Below are 27,980 nucleotides of genomic sequence, written 5' to 3'. Positions count from 1 at the left end.
ACTTCCCGGAGCTCAAAACGCGGCGCCCAGGAATCCACAGCCCGTGCTCCCCGGCCGCGCGCCGCGCCCCTGCGCCCAGCATTCTCCGGGACCGCATCGCCGAGACCCGGGCGCCGCCCCACTCGGATCGCCGAAGCCCGGCCCAACCTCAGGTCAGTCGGGCTCTCTCGACTTGTGCGGAGCCCCCAGACTTACCGGGTGCCACGCACTGGAAGGGGGGGGTCCCCTCTCTGCTAGAGGAGCCTCGACGCCTCTCCAGGGATGTACGCTGCGTTCCTCAGCCCCTGGAGTCTGCTCCAGGACTCCCAGGGCTCCTTGCTGTGGAACACCCCCTGGGTCCCTTTTAGGATCCCTGAGCAGCCCCTTCCGTTCACCTGCACCGGTGTCCGGGACTACCGGAGACCCGCCGAGCAGCCGGACACGCAGTGTCCTTGGCCCCGGGATGGCCTGCCTCCGCGTTCCTTGACACCCGCGGCTGCAAGGTCTGCCCTCTTTGCAGTAGAGAGCGTTGCTAGGTGCACTTGTGTAGCCTTTTTTGGTGTGTGTGTGTGTGTGTGTGTGTGTGTGTGTGTGTGTGTGTGTGTGTGTGTGTGTGTGTGTGTGTGTGTTCATTCTTATGTTCCTTTTGCACTTCTCTGAATTTCTAGGGTCATCTGTCTCTTCCTGGGGAACTCGCCACGGGCACCCTGACGTCTGCCTTTGCACCTTACTGTGTGTTCCCTCTCCCCCCCGCCCGAGTCTTTTTTCACCAGTCTCGGGGTGGCTCCAGATCCGGAGAAGTTTTGTTTTGGGGTTTTTTTTTTTCCCTTGGCGCTGAACACTTGCATTCCCTGGCGGTGATTCCCGAGTTCTCCACGTATCAGGTAAGTCATCGCTCCAGAGAAGCCCTGGTCTTCTACCCGAGGTCTCTGGCGCTGGAATCTTGCATTTCCCAGCCCGGCTCCCTGCACGTACACAATGGGCAAAATGTTTGAGTTCTGATTAAGAGACAGCGTGCAATGCACCCTCCTCCCCGATCTTTCTAGATCTGTTCATTCATTCTCAGAAGGAGAACCAGGTTTGCTGACTCTTAAGTACGAGCTTTCCACTGCCAGATACCCAGCCGTACATTTTTCTACTCAAGTAGTTCAGTGCGGTGGATCTGATTCTTCAGCTAGAGGTTGTCTCCAAGCCATGCAAGGCACTTGGTTACAGTGCACACTACGGGTGTGCACACTACGGACAGAACTGGGGTCCTCATTCTGCGTGGTGAACCCCGGGACCACACCTAAGATGTTTCTCCTCGGGTGTTTTTTCACTTTATTACTACCGAGATTCATGTTCACATCAGTCCACAGGAAAAAGAGACAAGATAGGTGGCAGTCTTTTTTATTTCTCTTATTATTCTTAATAGTTTTAGTTACCTTCAAGTAGATATAGAAAAGGGGGTTTCAATTCAACATGTCAATGTAGGAGGACAATGCAACTTGATCACTGTCACCCCTTCCGTCATTCAGGTGATGCAGTCTCAAAAGTTTGCTTTTGATTCAGTCTTGCCATCCAGTACCTCTTCCTTGAAGAGAATTTTGTGTGTGTGGGGGGGGTCATGGGCTCCTGAACTCTGGGCCTGGGCTGTGTCCCTCAGCTCTTCAGTTCAAGGCTAGCACTCTACCACTTGAGCCACAGTGCCACTTCTGGCTTTTTCTGCTTATGTGGTGCTGAGGAATCGAACCCAGGGCCCCATGCATGCAAGGCAAGCGCTCTACCACTGAGCCACTTTCCCAGCCCCTGAAGAGAAAATTTTAAAGGTAATGTTCAATTTGCTTATACAGCTAGTCTATATGCATTAGCTTCCTTGGGATCTGGTCCATAGTGGTCCTTTGTCAGTCAGTGTGCTTCATTTTGTTCAATAGAGATTGCTGTCCCCTCCCACCACCACAGCCAGGACATCCTTAATAATCATCTCACCAAGGATGCTCTGTGATACAAATAGCTTTCTGTAGTGCTGCTAGAGAGGTTGTCCCATCACCTGAGTCATTGGTAGAACTTCTTCAGGCCATGCTCTGGTCACTTTGAAATGCTGGACCCCATAGCAGCAGTAATAGCAGTGAACCACCTGCCCACCTCAAAAGTACTCTGGAAGTACTGTGTTTCTGGAAGTGGATGGAGTATTCTATGTGTGTTATTCTTCTGTATAGAGCAAAGTGTTTTTGGAAAGCTCAAAGTGTATCCACGGGTGTTACTAAGGAATTCTCCTGCATAGTAAGATTGATTCTGTTCTCCCTTTGGTGTGGGCTGCTTCAGTTCACCAGATGTTTAGAATATGCACAAGCATGTCAAGGGTTAAGAGATCAATAACGGTGTGATTGTGCGTGGCAATAAATCCACGAGAGCGTTTACTTGCAGGCTTCTTGAAATTCTCCTTTTCTGTATCTTGTTTAATGGGGCAGATGAGGGATGGTGGAGATGACTGGTAAGCATGATTAATCATACGAGTCCTTAAGTAAATTTCAAGTTTTTCATTCATTGCAAGAATGAAAGATTAACCCATGGCAGGCAAAATTCTCTGATTTAGCTTTTGTTCTAGATTGAGTCTCAGCTGATTTGATCATATTCTGATCATGTTCTGGGTTTACTCATCTTCCTGTGCTTGGATTTTAGTATTCCCTTTATATCATAATTTTTATATTTAGTAATTATTAGGGAAATGTAACAAATGTGGAGCATATTGTATTATTGTATTACTATATTAATAGAAAGTGCCTTAGGCCCAATTCTTATAGTTTCTTCTTATTGTTCATAATGATAGCCAGAAGAAAAAGTAATAAAGCCTTTAAGTTAGTTAATGGAACAGGGATCCAAAAAAGAAAAGGTTGATACTGTGTGTGTGAGCTGGAGGCATTCGTTTTTACCAACATTCTACACAGAGGATTCAGGCAAAGGCATAGGTGAAGAAGTCCTTGGTGTGTAAGTGTGGTGCAGCCTTTGATTTGAATTCAAGAAATGTGTGCATCCATTGACCATTTCATATGCAGGATGGCATCCCCCACAGGATGTGATTTCCTCAGCTCTGATTATAATGTCTTGGAGACATCCACAGGACATACTCTTCTGAGAGACTCAGTCTCCTGGCATGGAATACTTCCTTCAAAAGTCCCTTAGGATCATATTCACGCTCAGAACCAGAAAGTAGCCATTGTGTATCCTTCACTAAGTTTGTCCATTAGAAAGACAAAGAGAAGAGAAATTCAGAGCAATTGAGAAGATATATCTATATCTATATCTATCTATCTATCTATCTATCTATCTATCTATCTATCTATCTATCTATCTATCTATCTATCTATCTGCCTGCCTATATGCAACATCTCCAGCATGAAATGGCACAGTCCCTCCCAAACAGAGCTATTGTAAAGCTCCAACTTCATATCAGGAATAGATTATGTCATTAATATTTTCCAAGTTTCTTAGCTTTAAATTTCCTCAACTATGAAGAGGGGAAATTAGCCCAGGGTTACAATATTTTAGGCTTGATGTTTGGTGCTAGTATATTGTCGAAGACAAGGAGCCTGGAAAAAATAAACCTACAATAGCTGTAAAAGAGGTATCTTAAGAAGGTAACAGAAGCTGAATGCTCATAACTGATGCCTCGTAATTCTAGCTACTCAAGAGGTTGAGCTCTGAGGATTGAGGTTCAAAGCCAGCTGGGGGTGGAAAGTCTGTGAGACTTTATATCCAATTAACCACTAAAAAGCCAGAAGTGGTAGTGTGGCACAAGTAGTAGAGTGGCAGCTTTGAGGAAAAAAAAAAGCTAAGGGAGAGCACCTAAATTATGAATTCAAGCTCCAGGACCAGTGCACGCACACGAGCGTGCACGCGCGCGCGCGTGCGCACACACACACACACACACACACACACACACACACACAATAGTAACAAGCCTGAATCCAGTTTCTAATGGGAAACAAAAGGTGAAGGGTCTGTATAAACAGGTTTTAAACTCAGAAAGTCAGGAAGATGACTTAACCCTCAGTTAAAACACTGACTCCATCCATTCAGGGAGCATTTACCATACAGATTTACACACACAACACAACACACACACACACACACACACACACACACACACACACACACACACACACACGGCCCCCTCCCCCAGGAAGCCAAAAAGCAGCTTTCTTAATTGCCACAGCAGTCTGGCACTGATTAGAATGCCTGGTAATCTATCTGCTGCTGTCAGTGAAACTGGGTTGGTTGCTCCTCACTTTGCGTTTCCCTGTGACCAGGATTCTAGCAGAGGGGTATGCTCTTCAGATCCTTCTTGTTCTTCTATGAATGTTTCTTAGATCAAACAGTTACAACTTGCTGTAAAGCTCAAAATTCAACTTATTTAACACAATTAAGTCATATTAAGAAGACTTTCAGGCCTCAGCTTGAGAGTTTTAAACTTTCAAAGAAATGGTTCAAATGAACAATCTCAATGATTTATGTTATGTATCGATGGTAAAATAGAAGGAGGAACAACATGAGAAGGTAGAGGAGTTTTAACTTTAAAAACAGCAGTCTTTTCTTTTTTACTCTTAGGCTATAGTTAAATTATATTTATTTTTAGTTGGAGATGTCCTTATAAAATAATAAATGTTCTTTATATCAAAATTCAAATGCAAAAAATGCACAAAATAGAATGTAAACCCACCCAAGGCTGGCACTCTACCACTTGAGGCACAGCTCCACTTCTAGCCACCAATACCCAACTCACTGAAGATCTTTTAATTAAAGGGTTTCCTGATTTCTAAGGATTCATAGTGCTCTGATTTCATAAAAACAAAACTTTTTTTCCATTTGTGTTATCATCATTTGGTTTTACTTTTGATTTTGTTGTTTGATTTTTTTAATAAGGAAAATATTATGTTGAGAGGGATTATAAAAGAAAGAAGGAATAAATTACATATATGATAATTATTTGAAGCTAACTATTTATGAATGAATATGTGAGAGTACAGTTTTTCTCAATCACTTTAACTCCCATTTGTACAATGATCTTTTTTTCTTAATTAGGGATCAAGACTCACACACTAATATCTTTTTTTTTTAATTTAATTTAATTTTATTTGTGAACATACTGTACAGAGGAGTTACAATTACATGGGCAGGATAATGCGTACATTTCTTACCAAGCATTGCAGCCTCCTCCTTTGTTTACCCTTCACATCCCTTCCTAGCCTCCCCCCTCGCCCCCATCCCAATCCTCTTCCTTCCCCCCCTTCCCCCCCCAACCGCACCGACGTTGTAAAGCTCGTTTTGGACATGACAACTTGTGCTTCTCATTGTTGCAACAGGTCCACCTGTATCCTTAAACAACTGGTTTTTCCCCATCTCCTCCACTAGTTATACTGACATCAAATATAGTGAAAGCAGGGGTTATACTGTAGGGGAGGGACATACAAAGCAACAAAGAGATAATCTTATAAATGCATTAGAAACACATGCATGAAAGAAAAAAACATTAAAATACACATCTAAGGGTTCATTTTCCTGACATCACATTATCTGACCTTTTCCGCTTGACTCATACATATACTAGATATTACAAATAAGGGAAACCATGGGACCTATGTTTCTTTGGGCCTGGCTTACTTCACTTAATATAATTTTTTCCAAGTTTTTCCATTTCCTAACAAATGGGGCAATGTCATTCTTTCTGACAGAGGCATAGAATTCCATTGTGTATATATACCACATTTTCTTGATCCATTCATCTACTGAGGGGCATCTGGGTTGGTTCCATATCTTAGCTATGGTAAATAATGCTGCAATAAACATAGTTGTGCTGGTAGCTTTAGTGTGGTCTTGTTTGTAAACATTTGGGTAAATGCCCAAAAGTGGGATTGCTGGGTCATAGGGGAGTTCTATGTGAAGTCTTTTGAGGAACCTCCATACTGCTTTCCAAAGTAGTTGAACAAGTTTACATTCCCACCAACAATGAAGTAAAGTTCCTTTCTGTCCACATCCCCTCCAGCATCTGTTGTTGTTAGAGTTCTTGATTTTTGCCGTTCTAACTGGAGTGAGGTGATATCTCAATGTTGTTTTGATTTGCATTTCTTTTATGGCTAGGGATGTTGAACATTTCTTCATGTGTCTATTGGCCATCCTTCTTTCTTCTTCAGAGAAGTTTCTCTTTAAGTCTTTAGCCCACTTATTTATTGGGCAGTTGTTTCTTTGAGGATTTGTTGTTGGGGGGTTTAATTTTTTGAGTTCCAAGTATATTTTAGATATGAGACCCTTGTCCGTTGTATGGCTAGTAAAGATCTTCTCCCAATCCGTGGGTTTTCTATTGATCTTGCTAGCTATGTCATTTGCCCTGCAGAAGCTCTGCAACTTTATGCAATCCCATTTGTCCAACCTTTCTTTGATTTGTTGTGTTTCCGGGTCTCTATTCAGAAAATTTCGGCCTGAGCCAAGGAGACCTAGGGTTTCTCCTATTCCATCCTGTAATGTTTTCAGAGTGTCTGCTTTGACTTCAAGGTCTTTGATCCATTTGGAGTTGATTCTGGTGCAGGGTGATATATAAGGATCTAGCTTTAATTTTCTACATGTAGTTAACCAATTTTGCCAGCACCATTTACTGAAGAGGTTGTCTTTCTTCCATTCTATTGTTTTAGCTCCCTTATCAAAGATTAGATGGCTATAGGTCTGTAGGTTCATTTCTGGGTTTTCAATTCTATTCCATTGGTCCTGAGGTCTGTTCTTATGCCAGTACCAAGCTGTTTTGATTACTATGGCTTTATAGTAGAGTTTGAAGTTTGGTATTGATATTCCTCCAGCAGAACACACTAATATCTTTATTGTCTCTCACTTATTCCCTTTGAAACTATTTGTGCTTGTTTAGTGGAAGTTTTTAAGTGTCAGTAACTAATCATATTCTAGCTCATTATAGAAAATATCATTGGCTTTTCTTACTAGTAGATTAATACACTATTATATTAATAATTAATACATTGTGATCAATATATTTACAGATATGGAATGTGCTGGCTTACAGCCAGGCACCAGTGGCTCATGCCTGTAATCCTAGCTACTCAGGAGGCTGAGATCTAAGGATCACGGTACAAAGCCAGCCCAGGCAAGAAAGTCCGTGACACTATAAATCACCAGAAAACCAGAGTGGCTTTGTGGGCTCAAGTGGTAGAGCGCTAGCCTTGAGCTGAAGGGCTGAGGGACAGTGCCCAGGCCCAGAGTTCAAGCCCCACGACCGACCAAAAAAAAAAAAAGAATTGGGCTGCAAAGAAGTTGGTTTCTGGGCTGAGAATGTGGCTTCTTGGTAGAGTGCATGAGGCTGTGGGTTCGATTCCTTGGTACCACATAAACAAAAGTCATTAAACAAATAATTTTTTTAAAAAGATGTCAAATTTTGGAGACCCATTATAAAATGGTCTGTCATCATAGAATATGATCTTAAGTTAGCCCGTAGAAACTAGATGCTACCACAATAAGAACAACAAAACAAGAGTCTCCATGTTTGGTAAACACTGCCAGGATTTCACAGAGTTACTGCAAGACAGGGAAGCTCACCTTGAGCTTTCTATTTTTTATTCAGATGTGAGTGGCACATGTCACTGTTCCTACACTGTATTGGCCAAAAGGAACCATTCAGAGGGGGTTGGAAACATGCAAACTTATACAACATACTTGGAAGGAAGAATGTCAGAAACATTTTGCCAAGAGTACTAAAGATAATTAGTCCCAAGTTAGGTAAGCCAAGCTCAGAGAGACAAACAACACGTTTCCTCTAATATGCAGAAGTAGATGTAAAATGCATAACACATAACTTATAACACATATATGTGTTATATACATATAACATAATATATATATACGTATAGTAGCATATCTCTAGGCATTTACATGCAGTGAGACCAAAAGAGGATACTCTTAGGAGAGGAACAGAAAGGCACAATACTTATGTGCATCTGATCCTACAAAATTATATTTATTGAAATGAACTCCAGAAAATGGAAATTAGTCTTTTTTTCTTTTTGGCTCTTTTCTTTTCTTTTTGTTCTGTTTGTTCCTTTAAATGTCTTTGGGAGTGTAAGGGAAGCACAAAAATGAAGAGATGAAGGGTGAAAAAATGCAACAATGGTACTCACTAGACCCTATCTTGAAAATGAACTATGCAACTTGTGGATGAGGATAGGAGGAAAAATGGAGAGCAAGGGAAGGGGTGACATTTTCCAAAAAGAAATGTACTCAGTAATCACCTTTATTATGATAACAAAATTAAGTATATTGTAAAAAAAAAAACCCTAGTTAGTCACTAATTGACTTTTTTAAAGTATTCACATACCACATTATTAAAAATGTAGAACCACCAAAAAAAGAGAAAGGTTACCAGTCAAACAGATAACCCTCTTCCACTCCTTGTTTCCCAGAGAGAAGAAATGTATTGGACATAGAATTTGGATATATAAAGATACAGATTTTAATTTAGCCCTGCCTTGTAAGGGTTGGATGATGTTAGGCAAGTCTTTAAAGTCTCTGAACTTTAATCATCTTTTAAGAACAGGTGGGGACGGGCTGGGAAGGTGGCTCAGTGATAGAGTGCTTGCCTTGCATGCATGGGGCCCTGGGTTCGATTCCTCAGAACCACATAAGCAGAAAAAGCCAGAAGTGGCACTGTGACTCAAGTGGTAGAGTTCTAGCCTGGTGCTGAAGAGTTGAGAGACAGAGTCCAGGCCCAAAGTTCAGGCCCCATGACCAACCAAAAACAACAAAACAAAACAAAACAAAAACAGGTGAGGATGATAACAATAACTACTGCTAAGAGTTGTGAAGATGAACATACATAGCCTCACATAAACAAAAACACATATCCAGAACTGGTGCATACATTTTATTCAACATGTAGTGACAGCTATCATTTATGTTATGGTGATGGTAGTCTTTCCAGTCTGGTTTAGCTATACTTTTTTGGGGGGAGGGGGGTGCCAGTCCTAGGCTTGAACTCCAGGCCTGACAGCCAGAGCTTTTATGCTCACGACTAGAGGTCTACCAGTTGAGTCACAGATTGATTTTGGGTTTTTTTGGTAACTAATTGGAGATAAGAGTCTCATGGGCTTTCCTGCCCAGGCTGGCTTTGAGCCATGATCCTTAGATCTCAGCCTCCTTAGTAACTAGGACTATAGGCATGAGCCACCAGAAGCCCAGCGTATCTGCATATTCTTTCTCCTACAAAGGCACCCTGGCTTTGCCTTGCTTTTCCTACCTCACTTTGAAGACACAGTGCCGTTCTCCAGTGACCTAGAAACACTCATCACTTTGCTCAATGCCTTTCCCTCCCATCACTTTTCTCCAGGATATCTCCTTCCCTCCCAGCTCACAATACTGACATAAGAAAGAACAAAGACCAGGGGCTGGGAAGGTGGCTCAGTGGTGGAGCACTTGCCTTGCATGCCTGAGGCCCTGGGTTCTATTCCTCCGCACCACATAAGAAAAAAGAAAAAAGCCGGAAGTGGCTCTGTGGCTCAAGTGGTAGAGCGCTAGCCTTGAGCTGAAGAGCTGAGGGACAGCGCCCAGGCCCAGAGTTCAGGCCCCACGACTGGACCCCCCCGCCAAAAGAAAAAGAAAGAACAAAGACCATAATTGTGGGTGTGCTTTTATCTAGTACTGTTCCTTTGACTGAACAAAAAACACAGAGCACCTAACCTTAAATGTTAAAGTGAAGAGCTTAACAATGAGTTTTATATAAGTATATACATACATACATACATACATACATACATGCATGCATACATATATATATGGCCAAAGTCAGTTACATCTTTTATAAAAGATTACCCACTATTTTCTGAATCATACCACATTTATTTATATTTTTTTAAAGAATCCATAACCATTTTTTTTTTTTTTTGTCAGTCGTGGGGCTTGAACTCTGGGCTTGGGCGCTGTCCCTCAGTTCTTCAGCTCAAGGCAAGCGCTCTACCACTTGAGCTACAGCGCCACTTCCGGTTTTCTGGTGGTTTATTGGAGATAGGAGTCTCAAGGTCTCTCCTGCCCGGGCTGGCTTTGAACCATGATCCTCAGATCTCAGCCTCCTGAGTAGCTAGGATTACAGGCATGAGCCACCAGCGCCCGGCCCATAACCATTTTTTAAGTCACGGGTACCGAGGTCTTTCTTCTACAAATAAATTCTTAATAATTCTTAATTATTTTTCAATTTTCCCCTCTGCTTAACTCCTCATTCTCAAAGAATTGAGCCTGCATTTGCTCACTGCCTCTGTATTATCTTTGACAGAGTCCATAGCTAAAATGAGAACAGACTGCCGAAGGTTTGGTTTCCTCCAGCTCTCAATAACCTGCCACATCGTTTGCTTCCATGTTGCCAGGAACGTGTGCACATTTTCTTCATTAACCAGACTTGTGAGTTTGTTGTACCTCCTGCGAGAGAAAGGAGGCACATTCAGGCATGCTCTGCTGCTGTCTGCCCCAGCCACTAGCACTGAGAACTCCATGTGGGTGAGAACATGTGGTTAATGACAAACACATCCTCTTGCTGTTTCCTGCCTTCTTGGTAAACCTAGATATCCAGATAGATGAGTCATTTTATTATGTTGAAAGAGCCCTTTGTCTCCTGGTAGAGAGAGTGTTTTCTGCAACTTCTAAAATCCAGCTTGTCTACGATTCATCATTTGAGTGTGTACATCAGTTATATGATGGGAGATGACTGAGAAAAAGCCCTTCTAAAATCAATCCTAACAAGATTTTCATTTACAGCTGTGACTAGCTTTAATTTCTAAATTATTTGTTCACCCTTATTTCAAAGGACTCTGACCTTGTAAACAAGTTTGGGAGTTAAGTTTAGCCTCTAACTACACTAAAAAAGTCATCCAAACTTAGATAATAGAGGAGATGGTTGCTAGCTATGATATGAGAAGTGCCTGTGGAGTTTGCCATATGTATCTGTTTTCTTTTCCTGCATATGTAAGGTTTCCCACTGCATTTGGCTTATCTGCTACTGTTAATTCCCAGAGATCTACTTTGAACCTAAACTTGACTGGTTATTATGGGCTGTCTTTGAGCTTCTCACAATCCATCTGTCTCTTAGTCCTCATTTAGCAAATAACTCTTCAGATTCAAGATACTGCCAAAACCCCTACCTTTGCCTGGGTGTTTTAGCTGTAGGAGGGATAGCCTTGAAGACTTTTGCCTGATACTGTGGTAGATACTGTTAGAAAAACTTAACAAGGTTCCTTGTTCCAGGAAGCCCAAATGAGATGCAGTTCAGTGGGTGTTGGCATGAATGAGTCAGGAATTGGGCTGATTGGTGTTGAGTCGGCATTCCTGGTCCTGGACGAGCATCTCACCCACCGTGGATCCTCCATCTCATCCTCTGATGCTTCATGATGAGTGCCTGGGAGTTAGTGGCCAACAGGAGCTAATGGTGACAGCAGATGTGCAATCTGGTATAATGCCCCTTTGAAGAATCATGCATCCACCCTCATATTTCTTTAGATGCATCTAACATCTTGGCTACCTTACTTATTATTCCAAGCAGATTTTCTTTAGGAGTACTTTTTTTTCCAAGAAAAGTTGCCAGTACAGTAGCAATGAGCACCTATATATCCCTAAATTAGATTAATTAGTTGTTAACATTTTGAGTTTATCACTTTTTTTCTTTCTATGTGGTACATATATGTGTATGCTTTTGTTTGTTTTGACTGAGCCTCTTGAGCGTTAGTTGCTGATATCATGATACTTTGTGGATATTTCAACATATATTTCCAAAGAATAAGAGTGTTTTCCTGTATCAAATATCAGAAACTTAATATTCATTTAATGTAATTAGCTCATGTGTGTATAGTCTTTTTCAATTTTATTTTATTGTAAAGGTGATATATGGAAGGGTTTCAGTTAAGTAACTGTGTAAGTAAGGTAATGAGTACATTTCTTTTCAAACAGTGTCACCCCCTCCTTCACTTTCTCCCTCTTTCCCTCCTCCTCTCCCCGACTCCCCTCCCCCGCAAGATGTAAAGTTCATTTCCAACATCGTGTCTAGTGAGTTGCACTGGTTCATCCTTTGTCCCACTGTTTCTGTGATTCCCCTTCCTTTCTTCAAATCAGATAAACTTATATGCAAGACAAATGATACCGAAATCAGAAACAGTGACCATGGGAAATAAACCAGAGGAGAAAAAAAAGAAAAAAGAATAACAGAACACTAAAAAAAGTAAAGAAAGAAAAGAAAAACAAACAACAGCAACAAAAAAACCCTCTTGTTTCTACATCGTGGAGATCATTTCAATTAGCATCATTTTATATGGTCATGTGTACATGGCTATTGGGCTATTGTGAACCTCTGCTGGGACTATCATAAGCATATACAAATTATGGAATTCTATGCTTCCATCAGAAAGAATGACATTGCCCCATTCATAAGGAAATGGAAAGACTTGAAAAAAATTATATTAAGAAAAGTAAAAGAAACATTGGCTCTGTGGTTCCCTCATCTGTAATGTAAAGTCATTGTTCAAATTCCCCCCATTGGTTCCAATATCTTTTTTTATAACAAAGCTGTTTTTCTTCATTGATCCAAGGTCCATGAAGAATTTTGCATTGCCTTAAGATGATGTCATGACATGTGCATCTTAATTTTTATATCTGAGTATTTGTTTGGCTGACTCCTAAGTTATGTCATATTAGCAAATGTGGATGTATCCAATACTTAGCCTGCCTAAGTTGGCAATTACCAAGCATCATTCTTTTTAAATACCCATTTCACTGTGGAAAGCATCATTATACTTTGAATGTCAGCCATAGAACATTGGAAAATAGAGCAAATTTCTTTGGCAAAGCTCATATGTATATGTTATGCTAAACAGTTGGCTCTCATATAAAAATGAGATGGGCAATTTATAGAGACATGATCAACTAGGGTCCTATTTGTAGTTGTATTATGAAAGATGATGGTTCATTAATTCAAGTAAATGTTATGCCATGAATTAAATGTTCAGTGAAAGACTGTGAGATTGGATCCCTATTGGGAAATGCAAATACATAACATTTACACATATTTGTAATAGCCTCATCTATTTTTAGGGAATAAGTTTTATACGTTTTTTATTGTAAAAAATACTGTACAGAGGGATTACAGTTACAGGAACAAGGTAATGAGTACATTTCCTATCAAGCTTTGTTACCTCCTCCTTTATTTTTTCCCTACCATCCCTTCCCTCCCACCTCCACAACTACACTCCTCCCCCTGCCTAAATTGTAAAGTTCGTTTTTCAATGTAAGTGTCTTGTGCATCTCATTGTTACAATGGGTCAACCTGTATCCCTATTTAAGCATTTTGTTTTTTCCCTTCCCCTCCCCAAATTAGAAAAGTGTATATACAAGATGCAGGGCACCAACATCAAATACACTGAAAATAGAGGTTATACTGTGGGGGAGGAACATACAAAGAAACACATGGTACATTATAAATACATTAGAAACTATAGAAAGAAAGAGAAAACCACTTGTGTCCCTATCTTGGGGTTTATTTTGCTTAACATCATTTTATATGGTCATATGTGCATAGCTTTTGACCTTCTCTGCTTGCCTCAGACATATACTAGTTATTGCAAATAAAGGAAAGCATGGGACTTGTCGCGACCGCCTCAACCCGCAAGGATGACGCGACAACAGGTTCTTCTTTCAGGCGGTTTATTCAGGACCTTGTTTACAGCTTCTTCTCTCCTGCTTCTCTCCTGCCCACTTCTTCCTGCTTCTTCCTGCTTCTTCCTGCTTCTCCCTGCTTCTCTTTCCCCTCCGCCCCCGCGCTCCGGTTATAAGCCTCCTGGATGGCCAATCCCGAAGCGCCATGTGGCATATACCGATAGGGCTGCAAACACGGAAGCAAACTAGGAGCCAAGTCATAGCCATATAAGGAGTTGTTTTTTACAGAGAGCACTCGTCACCGGGAAGACGGAAGGCCCCACCATTTTAGCTACAATGTTGGTTTTGCGGCTGTCTTTGGTCGGGGCTCCTGCAGCCCTCCATAGGAACTTATGTTTCTTTGGGCCTGGCTTACTTCACTTAATACAATTTTTCCAAGTCTTTCCATTTCCTAACAAATGGGGCAATGTCATTCTTTCTGATGGAGGCATAGAATTCCATATATATATATATATATATATATATATATATATATCACATTTTCTTGATCCATCTACTGAGGGGTATCTGGGTTGGTTCCATGTTTTAGCTATGGTAAATAATGCTGTAAGAAACATAGTTGTGCTGGTAGCTTTAGTATGGTCTTGTTTGTGATCATTTGGGTAAATGCCCAAAAGTGGGATTGCTGGGTCATAGAGATGCTCTATGTGGAGTTCTTTGAGGAATCTCCATACTGCTTTCCAAAGTGGTTGAACAAGTTTACACTCCCACCAACAATGCTGTAAGGTTCCCTTCTGTCCACATCCCCTCCAGCATCTATTGTTATTAGAGTTCTTGATTTTTGCCATTCTAACTGGGGTGAGGTGGAATCTCAATGTTCTGCTTTGCATTTCTTTTATGGCTAGAGAGGTTGAGCATTTCTTCATGTGTCTATTGGCTATTCTTATTTTCTCTTCAGAGAAGTTTCTCTTTAAGTCTTTAGCCCACTTATTCATTTGGCAGTTGTTTCTTTGAGGATTTGTTGGTGGTGATTTAATTTTTGAGTTCCAGGTATATTTTAGATATGAGACCCTTGTCCATTGTATGGCTAGTGAAGATCTTTTCCCAATCAGTGGGCTTTCTATTGATCTTGCTAGCTATGTCCTTTGCCATGCAGAAGCTCTGCAATATCATGCAATCCCATTTGTCCAACCTTTCTTTGATTTGTTGTGTTTCTGGGTCTCTATTAAGAAAATTTCAGCCTGTGCCAAGGAAACCTAGGATTTCTCCTGTTCCTTTCTGTATTGTTTTCAGGGTGTCTGCTTTGACTTTGAGTTCTTTGATCCATTTGCAGTTGATTCTGGTACAGGGTGATATATAAGGATCTAGCTTTAGTTTTCTACAAGTGATTAACCAATTTTGCCAGCACCATTTACTGAAAAGGCTGCCTTTCTTCCATCCTATTTTTTTTAGCTCCTTTATCGAAGATTTGGTGGCTATCGGTCTGTGGGTTCATTTCTGGGTTTTCATCTCTATTCCATTGGTCCTGAAGTCTGTTCTTGTGCCAGTACCAAGCTGTTTTGATTACTATGGCTTTGTAGTAGAGTTTGAAATTTGGTATTGATATTCCTCCAGCACTATTCTTTCTGTTAAGGATCGTTTTTGCTATTTGGGGTCTTTTATTGTTCCATATGAGTTTTTGGATTTCTTCTTCTATTTCATTGAAGAATGAGGTTGGAATATTGATATGTATCACATTGAATTGTAGATAGCCTTGGGAAATATTGCCATTTTCTCGAGGTTGATCCTTCTGATCCAGGAGCATGGGAGATTTTTCCACTTTAGGGAATAATTTTTAAAGTACTCTTCTTTAACAAATCCATGAATACTACTTGCAATAGACATAAATATAAGTAGTGGTCTTCTTAAGTATTTTGCTAATACTGAAGTTCTTTTCAGACAACCAATATCATCATTACTTTTCAGTTTGTGCCTATATATATAATCTTGTGCATGGGTAATTGTTATTAGTGTTCCTTGTATTTTTTTTAATGTCCAAAAAAGAATTAGATACATAGTTCATTCACGTTCCTTTTTTCCCTATGCTTTAATTACCAAAATACTTCAAATGGAAATGAAGTTTGGAGTCTCTGATATAAAGTAACTGAAATATTATCTCAATATTCATTCTTGTAAATTGGGAAGACATAGGCAAAATCAGCAATAGGCATTTGCAGAAACACATCTACACAGAAAGATTCTTGTTTGATCCTTTAGCCTGGAAGCCTTAAGGAGATGGTAGGAAGCGGAATGAAGAATGGAGAGGAAAATAAAAATCTAGATGACAATAGTCATAAACTGAGGAGTCTGTACAGCTAAAGGAAGGAGGTAGCAGTAGAAACACAAAATAATGGAGAAGGGGCACTGGTATGTAGTGAGTGAGTACTCTGGCATGCTCCTCTTCTTCTGAGTGGCCTGATGGCCTTACTTCTAAGAAATCTGCTTAGATTTAGGACAAACTTTAACAAAGGTTGTTTTCTAAGAGCATTAAGCTTCCTTAGAATTGTGTTGGAGGCCAGGGAACTCAAGGATAGATATCTAGTAGTTGACCTGTAAAAAATTAAAAGTCTTTCTTTAAACCTCAAATTTTTTAATCACAAATTAAGTTTTTAAAAACAAAATGGTCCCTAATAGCACATTAATGAAGGAGACTGCTATGAGCATATTCTGAATGCACAATAAAGTAAGTTGAATACAAACAACTGTAACTATAGGAACAAAATAAGATACAATAGAAGAGCAACAAGCATTATTCTATTCCCCTACTATAATGTGATTTTTTTAGTATAACTTAATCTTGCTGAAAATAAAAAAAGCAAACCTTTTTTTGTATACTAGTGCTATGACTTAACCAATTATAGCTGGTCTGAGGGAAAAAAATGTTTTTCTGGGCATACGTCTAAATAATTAGAAATGATCAGCTCTGAGACTAGAGAGTGAATAGATTCTGCAATCCCTCATTAAAAGTGCTGTAACAAAAATAAAAGTGCTGTAACATCTTGAAAGGCCAGTGTGGCTTTTTACCCTCTTTCTTCCCACTATTCATCACAACCTTGACTGTGATCATCAAATCATCATTTCTCTGGCTGTTTGCTTTTTCTTTAAATGAAGAGTTTAGTCAGTGATCTCTTTTCTTCTTCCCTAGAAATGACATTTTGTCATTCTGTGTCTTAACCAGTGCATACTCTGTCAACTTTCAAGTTGCTGCTTTTTTTTTATTACCAGTTAAATGTATATTAGGCAACGTAATTCCCTGTGCAGGAATTTGCCTTCTTAATTTTTTCCCCCAAAAATCACAAAAGAATCATCAAAATACACTGTCAGAATTGGGTTCTGTTTTGGAAAAGCTTTTTTTCTCTGAGTGATCTATCTTATCTTAAGATTGTATTATTTTAAAATTCTAAGATCCTATTATTTTACAATTACTGTTCTTTTCTTTCTTCCGTGTGTGTGTGTGTGTGTGTGTGTGTGTGTGTGTGTGTGTGTGTGTGTGTGTGTGCCCTGAAGCTTGAACTTGGGACCTCAGCATTATCCTTGAGCTTTTTTGCTCAAGGTTAGAATTCTCTTACTTTGAGCCACAGTTCCACTTCTGGCTTTTGGGTGGTTAATAAGGAGCTAAAGAGTATCAAGGATGGGCTGGGATGAAGCTCAGTGGCAAAGCTCTTGCCTAGTAAGCACTACATCCTAGGTTTGATTCCCCAGTTTTAAAAAAAAGTGTCTAGAACTTTCATGTCCAGGCTGGCTTCTAACTGTGATCCTCAGATCTTAGCATGACACACTGACACCTGGCTTAAATGATTATTCCTGACTGGTCATAAAAATCTTCTTAAGGAAGGTACATATACTCAAATTGATTAAAAATAAAAGCTTAGTTTCCTGTTCAAACAAAATGTAAAGAGTCATGCCTTTACTTCTGAGCCTATGTGAGGTAGGTCAAACTGGTTTTATTCCTATCTCCTTTTGCAATGTGTTTCCTCTCCCTCTCTTCTCATCCTTTCTTCTCTCTTTTCCTCCCTCTCATGTATATGCATGTGTGTTATTACTTCCTTCGATCTGTTCTGTTTCCTATATTAGAAAAAATGCATTCTGAATACTTGTACGAAGTATACTTTGATGAATACCTAATTTTAAGTAGTTAAAACAAAACAAGCTGTCTAACATGAAAGGTTTCTTTGTGTTTGTTTTTTGCTGAGGAACTATTTTACAGAGTCTGAAAGTATTCCAGGTAGATAAAAGTCATGACCAAGTGAAAGTTATAGAAAACTGTATTAGATCTAAAACAACTTAATGACCTGCTCTAGAAATAATTTTTAAACTACTCGCCTAAGTTCATCATTGATTACAAGCTACTATGTCGTGCTTTATCTTTTTACTAAATTACTATGAAAAAAGTTTATGATTGTATTCTCTGATCGTAGAGTCATTTGAACTGTTGGTAATGGATATTATTCGTTTTTTCACCTTATATTACCCAGTCTAGATCCCTGAACTAAGCATATGCAAAGCCCCACATCTCCACCTCCCCATCTGTAAGGCAGGCCTCTGGCTCTGTGTGGATAGATACAATTCACCTCTTGAATGGGTTTTGGCTTGCACTGAGCTGACAGGAGACATGATAACACAAGCACTCCCAAAGCATGTCCTGATAAGTAAAAGCAGTTCTCAAGTAGGCAAATAAACTTTATTTGAATGATTTCAAGCCCAGGACTAAGCCTTTGCCATTGACTACAAGTAAAAACAAGTAAAGATTGGCAATTAGGACCCAGGTACTGGTGGCTCACGCCTGTAATCCTAGCTACTCAGGAGGCTGAGATCTGAGGATCAGGGTTCAAAGCCAGTCCAGGCAGGAAAGTCCATGAGACTCATCTCTAGTTAACCACCAGAAAACCAGAAGTGGCACTATAGCTCAAGCAGTAGAGAGCTTGCCTTGAGCTGAAGAGCTCAGGAAAAGCACCCAGGCCCAGAGTTCAAGCCCCATGTCTGAAAAAAAAATTAAAATAAAAAACATTGGCATTTATAAGGAGCATGACTTAAGAGTCCAAGACACAAAGAAAACATTAAGAAGATGATTATCAAAGTAAGATCTGGGAGGTCTTATATAAAGCATGCTTGTTTTGTTGTTGTTTTGTCTTGATTTTCTTTTTTTTGGGGGGGTGGGGGGTGGAAGGGTACCCAAGACCAGAGTTTGAACTCAGGGTCTCATATTTGCTGGATTTGCTTGCATAACTCTTGCTCTACCACTAAGCCATGCTTCTAGCCACATTTTTTTACCAGTTATTTTGGAGTGGAGTCTCTTGGACTTTTCTGCCTAGGCTGTTTTAGAACTAAGATCATCCATATCTCAGCCTTCTGAGATGTGAAGCTCCATTGTCCAGCTAAAATGCTATTTTTTTTTTTTGGGTCCGGTCATGGGGCTTGAACTCTGGGCCTGGGTGCTGTCCCTCAGCTCTTCAGCTCAAGGATAGCACTCTACCACTTGAGCCACAGCGCCACTTCTGGCTTTTTTCTTGTTGCTTATATGGTGCTGAGGAATCGAACCCAGGGCCTCATGCATGTAAGGCAAGTGCTCTACCACTGAGCCACCTTCCCAGCCCCAAAATGCTATTTTTAATAAGCTACAAATAGCTCTTTTCAGATATGTAAGTTCACTTATGAATTCTTGAAATAGCTTCTGTTTGGTCTAGAGAGAGAAAGAGTTCCAGTATCTTCTAGAACCATTAATGCATTACGATATTGAATTTTATATTTCTGTACTTTTTGCATTACGATATTGAATTTTATATTTCTGTACTTTTTGCATCTCAGGCGACTACTTTATCACACTATTCGTAATGGTTTGAGAGAATCATCTTTTAGAGTATGACATAACATGAGTAGATATTTATGAAATGATGTCACACTGTTGATTATACCAGGTAGATCTCTCTTTAAACCTTGTCTGCAATGTCTGGTTTTCCAGAAAATCCGAAATTGCTGTGCCATAAATCAGGTCTGATTGGTAGCCTGAGTTTTATAAAAACACCGTGTGTTGCAAGTCAAGGCCTAGGCATAGGCTCTGCTCACGTGCTGCGTCTCGGTCAAGATCTTATGCTTCTGTGAGAAGACTCTGCGATGAGGGCTAGTCAGTTCCTCTTCCTTTCAGAAGAAATGAAAGGATGAAGGTCCATGTTAGAGAGTTCATTTTTATTCTTCTCAAACTATGCGCTGTGGTGTGGTGTGGTGGTTCTCACCTGTGATCCCAGCACCTTGGAGACTGAGTCAGGAAGTTCACAAGTTCAAGGCCAGCTTGTGTTCCATAGCTCTCTCTCTCTCTCTCTCTCTCTCTCTCTCTCTCTCTCTCTCTCTCTCTCTCTCTCTCTCTATCTCTGTGTGTGTGTGTGTGTGTGTGTGTGTGTGTGTGTGTGTGTAAAACAGCAGTAAAATCCTCATGACTACCTGACTACCAAGTGGAAAGGAAAGTTTCCATTCTCTGGGAAGGTCATGGGGGACGTGATGCTGAGTGACAGTCCTGGTGGCTGCTGCGCTGTCTCTCTCTCCACCTCCACCCCATGTTGCTCACAGGGAGGGATTACCTGGCTTTCCTTTCTCGCTGCTTTTCTGACCATGTCTTCCCAGCACAGGGTTTTGTTCCAAGAGACAATGCGAAGTGTTGGCTAACAATGAGGTAAGCCATTTCCACAGATCTTCATTTATAAATGTGGTGATACTCTTGTCTCCTCTTCCTTTCTCAAAAAATAAAAAAAAAAATACTTTCTGAGGATGGCTTAGGAACAACAACAACAAAATCAAGATCCCTGCTTGGCTTTCTTTACATGTCACTTGAGATCAGAGTATGCTGGCGCTGCCCCAAGATAGGTCAAGGCTATGCATTTACGATGAAGGCTGTTTCTTCTTTGCTTAAACCTTATCTAAGAGAAAGAGCTCAACGAATGTCATCCTGCAGCACACTCATTTGATTTCGTTTCCACAGTGCCTCTTGACGAAATGCCTAAACACTTGTGATTTGGTTCATGCAAAGCCTTATTCAGTACAGAGAAGGAAGATGAACCAACTTTCTTTTTTGTGTCAATAAGAAACTGAGAACTAATGCTGCCAAGTTAGAATCATCTCTAATGAGGCATGTGCGCTATTTGTTTGAGAGTAGAGCAATGAAAAGAAATTACTGTAGCTGTCATTTTAAATTAAGACGTACTCTAGAAGTGGTATTAAATCTGTAATATTGGGATGAAGGTATTTAAAGGGGAAGATATTTGATTATGAAATGTCAGATAAAGACACACAAGTTTCACTTGTTTGTTTTTTCTAAGCTCCTAAGGCAGCTTAGGAAATAGGTGCTTTTACCAAATCTTCTCAGCCTGGTGTTCTGTGAAGCTCATAGACAATAGGAGCTCACAGGGAGAAGGTGACCTTCAGGAAATGAGCAGGTCCCCTTAAAGTATTCAACCTGAAAAGAGAGAACATCTTTGTTTTAACATTGCTGTCCACTTGCTGATACCACAATGACATTCTCTATAACTCCAGCCCCATCCCTAAGAAAATGACATGGATTTGGGTGAAAAGAGAAGGTAGCTTGAGAATAATCAGTTGATTCTGACTGGATCTATCAACTTCTCTTGTAAAAAATTGTGGCAGAGGCCTGAAAGCTCTGCTAGTCTTTCTAGACTTTGAGAAAGAAATGCTTGTCTATTATACCTGTACCTGTGATGACCTTTGATTGCTTTCTGGCTATGATTACACAAACAGTATCACATTGTAACCTGGGTCCTCTTGGAGAGGTAAGAAAGATGTACTTTACTGTCAGGCAAATGGGAAGCAACCATCAAGACTAGCTGTAGGCTTGTCCAAGGTAAGTGACAGAGAGCTACCATTGTCATGACTTGTCATTGTTCTCTTCCTACCACAATCAAGAAAACCAGGCATGCACTGCAGGCATAAGTGATAGTTACTTCTCTGTGTGTCATTGCTGAACAGTGTAAACTGAGTGTCTTTGACCTCAGTTTTCTCATCTGCAAAATGGTTACATGCTCTAGTCTATCTGTCCTACAAAGTGGTTATAACAGACACCAAAGGTAGACTCCCTTCTTTACCTGTGCTAGAAAAAAGGCAATGGACAGGTCTCACTGCCAAAATGATAGGAAAATTGAGACCTTCATTCCATAAGGGGTGGAGGTGACCTATCTTCTTCATTACAAATATTACTTAAGGCACAGCAATTAGCTTTTTTGTGTCTCTGTTTCCTTGGTTACAGTTTGGCTGTGTTAGGACATTTTGAATATTATTTTCCTATTTAGTCTGTGAGGTTCCTGTCTTCATTTTCTGTGTACCCTACTACCTCTGAGATGTTTTCTTGATTCCCCAAAGAGGAGTGGCTGGAGCAATCACACACTGTGGGAAGGCCACCCACTCCCAAATCAGAGAAACGCTCATTGTGATTTTTTTCTTTTCTCTTTCTTTTCTTTTCTTCCTTTTTTCTTTCTTCCTTTCTTTCTTTCTCTTCCTTTTATTTTTTCTCTTTTATCTCATTCTTTCTTGTCTCATTTTTCTTTCTCCTTCTTCCTTTCCCTCTCTTTCATCTTTTTCTTCTGTGGTTGTCTCTTTCCTTTCTTCTGTTTATTTCTTTCTCACCTTCCTTTCTTCTTTCTTTTTCTTTCTCCCTCTTTTTCTTTCTCTCTCTCTCTGTTTCTCTCTTTCTTTCCCAGAAACAGCATGTAGCAGCCTAATGGAATAAAATATCACCAGACCAAAGCATAATGAGGAGTAGAAGTCAAATTATTTTAGGAATTACTAAGACATTGTCCCTGGCCCCTCTGGAGTGCTGTGCATGACACTCAGTAGGGACAGCCCCTCCCCCGTGTCTCCCCACTTCCCAGCGTTCATTAGTGCTGCTCAGTGCTGACCACCACAGCAAAAGTCAGACTCAAAGAATCAGCTGCTTAATGAGATTTGGAGAACAGAAGGGAAAAGACAAATACCAGCAAGTGTAGGAAGGGGTGACAAGGGGCAGCGTGGATGGCTCCCTATTAGCATTTTTACAACTGAAGCTACATTTTAAAACACATGGCAAAAGGATCCAGTGCTTGCTGGAGGCAAGAAGCATTTTTTCTCCACTTGAAGAGCAAAATAGTTCTAAATTTTTCCACTTAGAGGTTCCTCTGTCCTCAGACTGCTTCCTTCCCAGAGGAAAGAAGTCTTCCTTTACTGGTTAAGAGGAAAGCATTTCCCCTCAGTGCCCCTTAGAATAAACACACAAACATTTTGATCCAACTTTTTACTTCACAGTGTTTTCATAACTATTGTCTTGTCAAAGAAAATGAGAAAAAGCTATTTTCCAGATGAGAAAAGTAAAGCTCAGAAAATGTACATTGTGTGCCCAACTGCCCAAAGATGATTGGAAATTTGCATGGCAAACCTAAGTCAAACCTAAGTCTTGACAGCAAACATAATACCCTACCACTCAGGTAGGACAAAGGGTGAACCAATTCAGCAGTGATACTCACCTGATACTATGTTGGAAATGAACTATACAACTTGTAGGAGGAATGGAAAATCTAGGAGAAAATGAGGGAGGAGCGACACTGCTCAAAAAAAATGTACTCATTACCTGACTTACATAACCATAACCCCTCTGTACATCACCTTTACAATAAAATTTAAACTAAAAAATACTCTACCACTTAGACGAAATCCAAGTTCTTCTAAGTTAACAGTGTTTAACTTCTAAGTTCAAGGTGTTTCTTTTGAGTACCCAAAGTATGTAAAGCAAACTACCTGGGTACATTTAAAGAAGAGAAATAGAGATAAATAGCTATTAATCTCAAGGAGTTAAAACTCACTGGCAATGCCTATAATGCTAGCTACTCAGGAGGCTGGGATCTGAGGATCCAGATTCAAACTCAGCCCAGGCAGGAAAGTCTATGAGATACTAATCTCCAATCAACCATTGAAAAGCCAAAAGCTGGAGCTGTGGTTCAAATGATAGCATGCTAGTCTTGAGGGGGAAAAAAAAAACTCAGGGACAGCACCTAGGCTATGAGTACAAGTCTCTGTACTGGCATACAAAAATTACTTGAAAATTAACATATTCTAAATATTTGACAAAACCCACATGTGCTTGTTCAAAGATTCTCCACCAAGCGCTAGCAGGTGATTCTGGTCAGGTGTTAGGATAGTGGTCACAGGGTGCATGGAACTTTCTGGAAGAAGAAGGTTAATGTTTTGGGTTCTCCACATCTCTTGAAATCACAGCAGCTGGACCCATCAGAACTGTGCTTTCCTTTCTGTTCTATCTGTAGTTACTCAGAGAAACCTGGCACCTTTATAATAAAATGGCACCTAGAGTACTATGGAAAGAAAAAAAGCTCATTTTCAATAAGCATTACTTGTTTGGGGGGGAATCATTTCATATTTCCCTCTCCTTGGTGGGTTTGATCATTAACCTCACTGAAATAAAAATTAAACATTATATTGAAAATGTGTTATTTTCTGAAAAATGCACTGAAATGTCTATTTTTTTTTTATTTTTGCAGTCTCAATGGACACTTGACTTTGCTTTTCACTGGTTAATTGGAGAGAGGAGTCTTATGGATTTTCCTGCCCAGGTTGGCTTCAAATCTGGATCCTCAGCCTCCTGAGTAGCTAGGATTATAAGTGTGAGCCACCACTGCCCAGCTGAAGCTTTGACTTCTAATCCCTGTACAGCCTTTCATTCTCCGTTAAGATGTCTGAGCCTGACCCTTTGTCTGGATCTGCAGGAAGCGTGGAAAACGGAACTTTCCTCGAGCTATTCCCCACATCGCTGTCCACGTCGGTAGACCCGTCCTCGGGCCACCTGTCCAATGTCTACATCTACGTGTCCATATTCCTCAGCCTTTTAGCATTTCTACTTCTGCTCTTAATCATTGCCCTCCAGAGGCTCAAAAATATCATCTCTTCCAGTTCTTCCTACCCAGAGTATCCAAGTGATGCAGGAAGTTCCTTCACCAATTTAGAAGTCTGTAGTATTTCCTCTCAGAGATCCACTTTCTCAAACCTTTCATCCTGAAAAGAATCTTTAAAGTGACAACAGCTTATTTTCCCTCCCCCCTGATGGAACTGCTACTTTATGGAAGAAGTGACCCTTTTGGTGTGTAGATCTGTATTCCTCCTTCACTTTGATTTCTGGATGCTTCTCATTTGTGAAAGTAGAAATCAATGGTGACCGAAGAGTGAGAACGTTAGTGCTGAGAATTTTGCACCGATCCTTTGACAAATCAGAGGCTGGCTTCTTCAAAGTTGATCAGCACACATTGCTGGATACGACGAACTCAACTGAGGAAACTTCTTAAGGGAGGCTGGATGCAGACCTGTGTGTTTATTCTCTGTTACAAAACCTGTGAGAACAACTAGGCCAACCAAAACTGGCAAAATCAAGTTGGAGCTATTTAAGAGATATTTTCCATATTCAAACGTTAAAAAAGAAAAGGAACTCAGTTTAGATTTACTGTATAATATGTCTGAAACTACAAGTCTAATATGCTAATTTTTTTCTTTTCTAATTATACTTTTGTTATCTCTAAATAGTTGTACAAAAAGGTTACCATTAGATATGTCTGTCTATGCATCTTGTACAATGCATCTTGATCAATATCACCGCTTCCATCCTGCACCCCTTTCCCTCCCACTACCAACCGTCCCTCGATTTTCTAGCTTCATGGGGGAAGTGGCGCTGTAGCTCAAGTGGTAGAGCGCTCGCTTTGAGCTGAAGAGCTGAGGGACAGCGCTCAGGCCCAGAGTTCAAGCCCACGACCGACAAAAAAAAAAAAAGTGTCTCTAGCTTCATGGGGTAATTTGTTGGATATTATGACTGCAATCCCCCCTTCTGCTCTTCATTTAAATGTTTTCTTTAAGTTTCCTTTAAAACATGAAGATTTCATTTATCAATGAATAGAAGTCATTTGGAAAAGCTGGACTTTTGATTGCAAGACAAATGTGTGTCATGATGAACTCTATACGGTTTTTGTGTCTGCAGAGTTTTTTCTTCTACTTAGTTTAAGTCACAGTGCTCCATGTGGAATGTTTTGCACTATTACTAAGCCAAAAAAAAAGATAAACCACAGAAGTTTTTTATATCATACTTGTAATTTCCATCAGCAGAAGGTATGCATAGGGGAAATGCTTGTTTCTTTGTATTTTAGGCAAGAATAACTCAGCAATCATGTACATCCTATACTCAGTTTCATCGTCTTTATAAGTTTAGAACAGAATTGCATTGTCTCCAATATACCATATGTTAGCTCATTCATACTAGGTTGCAAAATGCAGGGTTGAATTGCTGATATGTGTCTGTTTCTATACTCCATGAATGTTACATGTCTCTGATAGCAATGTTGTATGTTGACATCATATTTCGCATTAGGGTTCTAGAATGTGAGTTTATGTCAAAAATTTCAGACATTCCAGTTGAGTAAGTACCAGAAGCTTCCACAATCCTAGGAGCAACCATACTGTAGCTAGCCATGGCTGTCCATGAGCGTTGACACCCTTGGAACACAGACATGGAAATCTAGCTGCCCCTAAAACAAAGCAAAGAGATTATGCAGCATCTTAAGGGTAAGAATTTTCATTTGATTTTTTAATGAGTGGTCCAGACCATAAACACTGAACCTGTGGGAGCCACTATACTCATCAATATACCATAAAACACGATTGAATCACTCCATACTCAAGACATTTAGTAATATCTTATGTGGTGACATTAAAGCACATCCTTTGCATGTGTTGTGCCATCAGCATTTGCTAGATAGGATAGGAGAAAGAATTCAATTCACCATTTTTACAGGGTCTGTCTTAGTCAATCCAGAATGCTAAAAAAGATGAGAACTGGTAATGCACATCAGAAGCCATTTATTTCTTTTTATTGACTAGCCATCACACCTAAATTAGACCACATTTAACTACTTATATGCCAGAAACAACCCCAAACACTGTAAAAACAAGTGTATCATCTGTGGAAATAAAATGGCCTTTGCTACCATTTAAAGCATGACAATGGGTTAGAATATCAGCTATTTTAGATCATGATTAGCATTCTCTGAGTATATTTATGTATGCACATGTTTGTGTATCTATCAATATGTATATATTCTGTGTGCATATTCACATGCTCCCAGTTAATATTGTTGTGACAGCCATTCAGGATTAAGGCAGTCATTTTATAGTATCACTTTTGATCTTTGGTTATTCTTGTGCTATTTTGGTTATGGGGGAGGGAAAGCCATAAGTGAAGTAATATTAACACATAAATACACACAGTCAGACACCATTGGCTCATGCCTATAATCCTAGATACTCATGAGTCTGAGATCTGGGGATTATGGTTCAAAGTCAGCCCTGGAAAGAAAGTCCATGAGATTCTTATCTCCAATTAACTATCAAAAATCTGGAAATAGAACTGTGGCTCAAGCTGGCTTTGAGCAAAATACCCCCCACAAAGTAGAACAATGTGATTACAATTTGTCTTAAAGGGTAGCTTTACATCCTTCCCTGAGGACTTCTGACAGCAAAACTACTTAAGTCAAAGCCAATCAAATCTGCAGGCATACTCTCGCCTCTCTCTCCCTGACACAAGATTCTTGCTCTCAACATTAAGTGGAGTAATGAGGATCCATATCCAAAGATGGAATAAAGGATTTTTCCCCATTACAAGTTGCCAAGGTAAGGGATTATACAACTAGAGATGAATTTGTGAAAGATTGAAAGATGGCTTTATAAATAAAGAAGACTCCACTGAAAACCTGGTTTCTTCTTTGATTTTTTCAGCAAAGTGATCAAGTCACTTTGCCTCAAGAGGGTATTTTTCCCAGGAGTTCTACATATACCTATGTCTTCACATTACATCTTAACATCACTATATCATACTGTACCTATACTATACTCTATAGATACTATATAATATAGATCATTAAATCACATTATAGTTATTACTATAACAGATAGATGTAAATCTATAACTCCTTTTCTGTATGTCCTCTGTAACGCAGTATCAGTAATGTGTGACTCAAATGATACCTTCTTCTCACCCCTGCAAGTGAGTCTCATATTTCCCTGATGAAAAGAATCACTTAGGTGCTCAGAAGATATAGAGGCTCAGAGACTAGCCAAAGATCTCCAGGAGCAGAGACTGTGAATGGATACTTTAAATGAGGGCTCCAGGTAATGCTAAAGAGGAGGACTTAAGACCTCTTCTCTACAAATCTTTACAGACAATGAGCAACAAACACATCTGTCAAAATGTGCTTCTGGAGAAAAGGAGGTCCTGCCTCCAA

The 27,980-nt window shown here is 40.0% G+C and overlaps 1 protein-coding gene across 2 annotated transcripts; it reads left to right on the top strand.

Moving 5' to 3' along the window:
- Sertm1 (serine rich and transmembrane domain containing 1) lies at window positions 1-27,434 on the top strand. Of its 2 annotated transcripts, none has more exons than XM_070002961.1 (3): window positions 1-152; window positions 648-863; window positions 24,204-27,434. In XM_070002961.1, exon 3 carries the CDS (start codon window positions 24,395-24,397, stop codon window positions 24,716-24,718), a length of 324 nt encoding a protein of 107 aa, XP_069859062.1. In that variant the 5' UTR covers window positions 1-152; window positions 648-863; window positions 24,204-24,394; the 3' UTR covers window positions 24,719-27,434. The 2 variants fall into 2 exon arrangements, with proteins under 2 accessions (XP_069859062.1, XP_069859063.1); XM_070002962.1 differs by lacking the exon at window positions 1-152 and adding an exon at window positions 452-482.
- Window positions 27,435-27,980: the final 546 nt, after the last annotated feature.

The sequence above is a fragment of the Dipodomys merriami genome, unplaced genomic scaffold (genome assembly GCF_024711535.1).
Source record: "Dipodomys merriami isolate MVZ:Mamm:240054 unplaced genomic scaffold, mDipMer1.0.p SCAF_6, whole genome shotgun sequence".
NCBI classification, from domain to species: domain Eukaryota; kingdom Metazoa; phylum Chordata; class Mammalia; order Rodentia; family Heteromyidae; genus Dipodomys; species Dipodomys merriami.
Note: the sequence above shows the minus strand (reverse complement) of the source record. Positions and strands in the feature narration are given on the sequence as shown.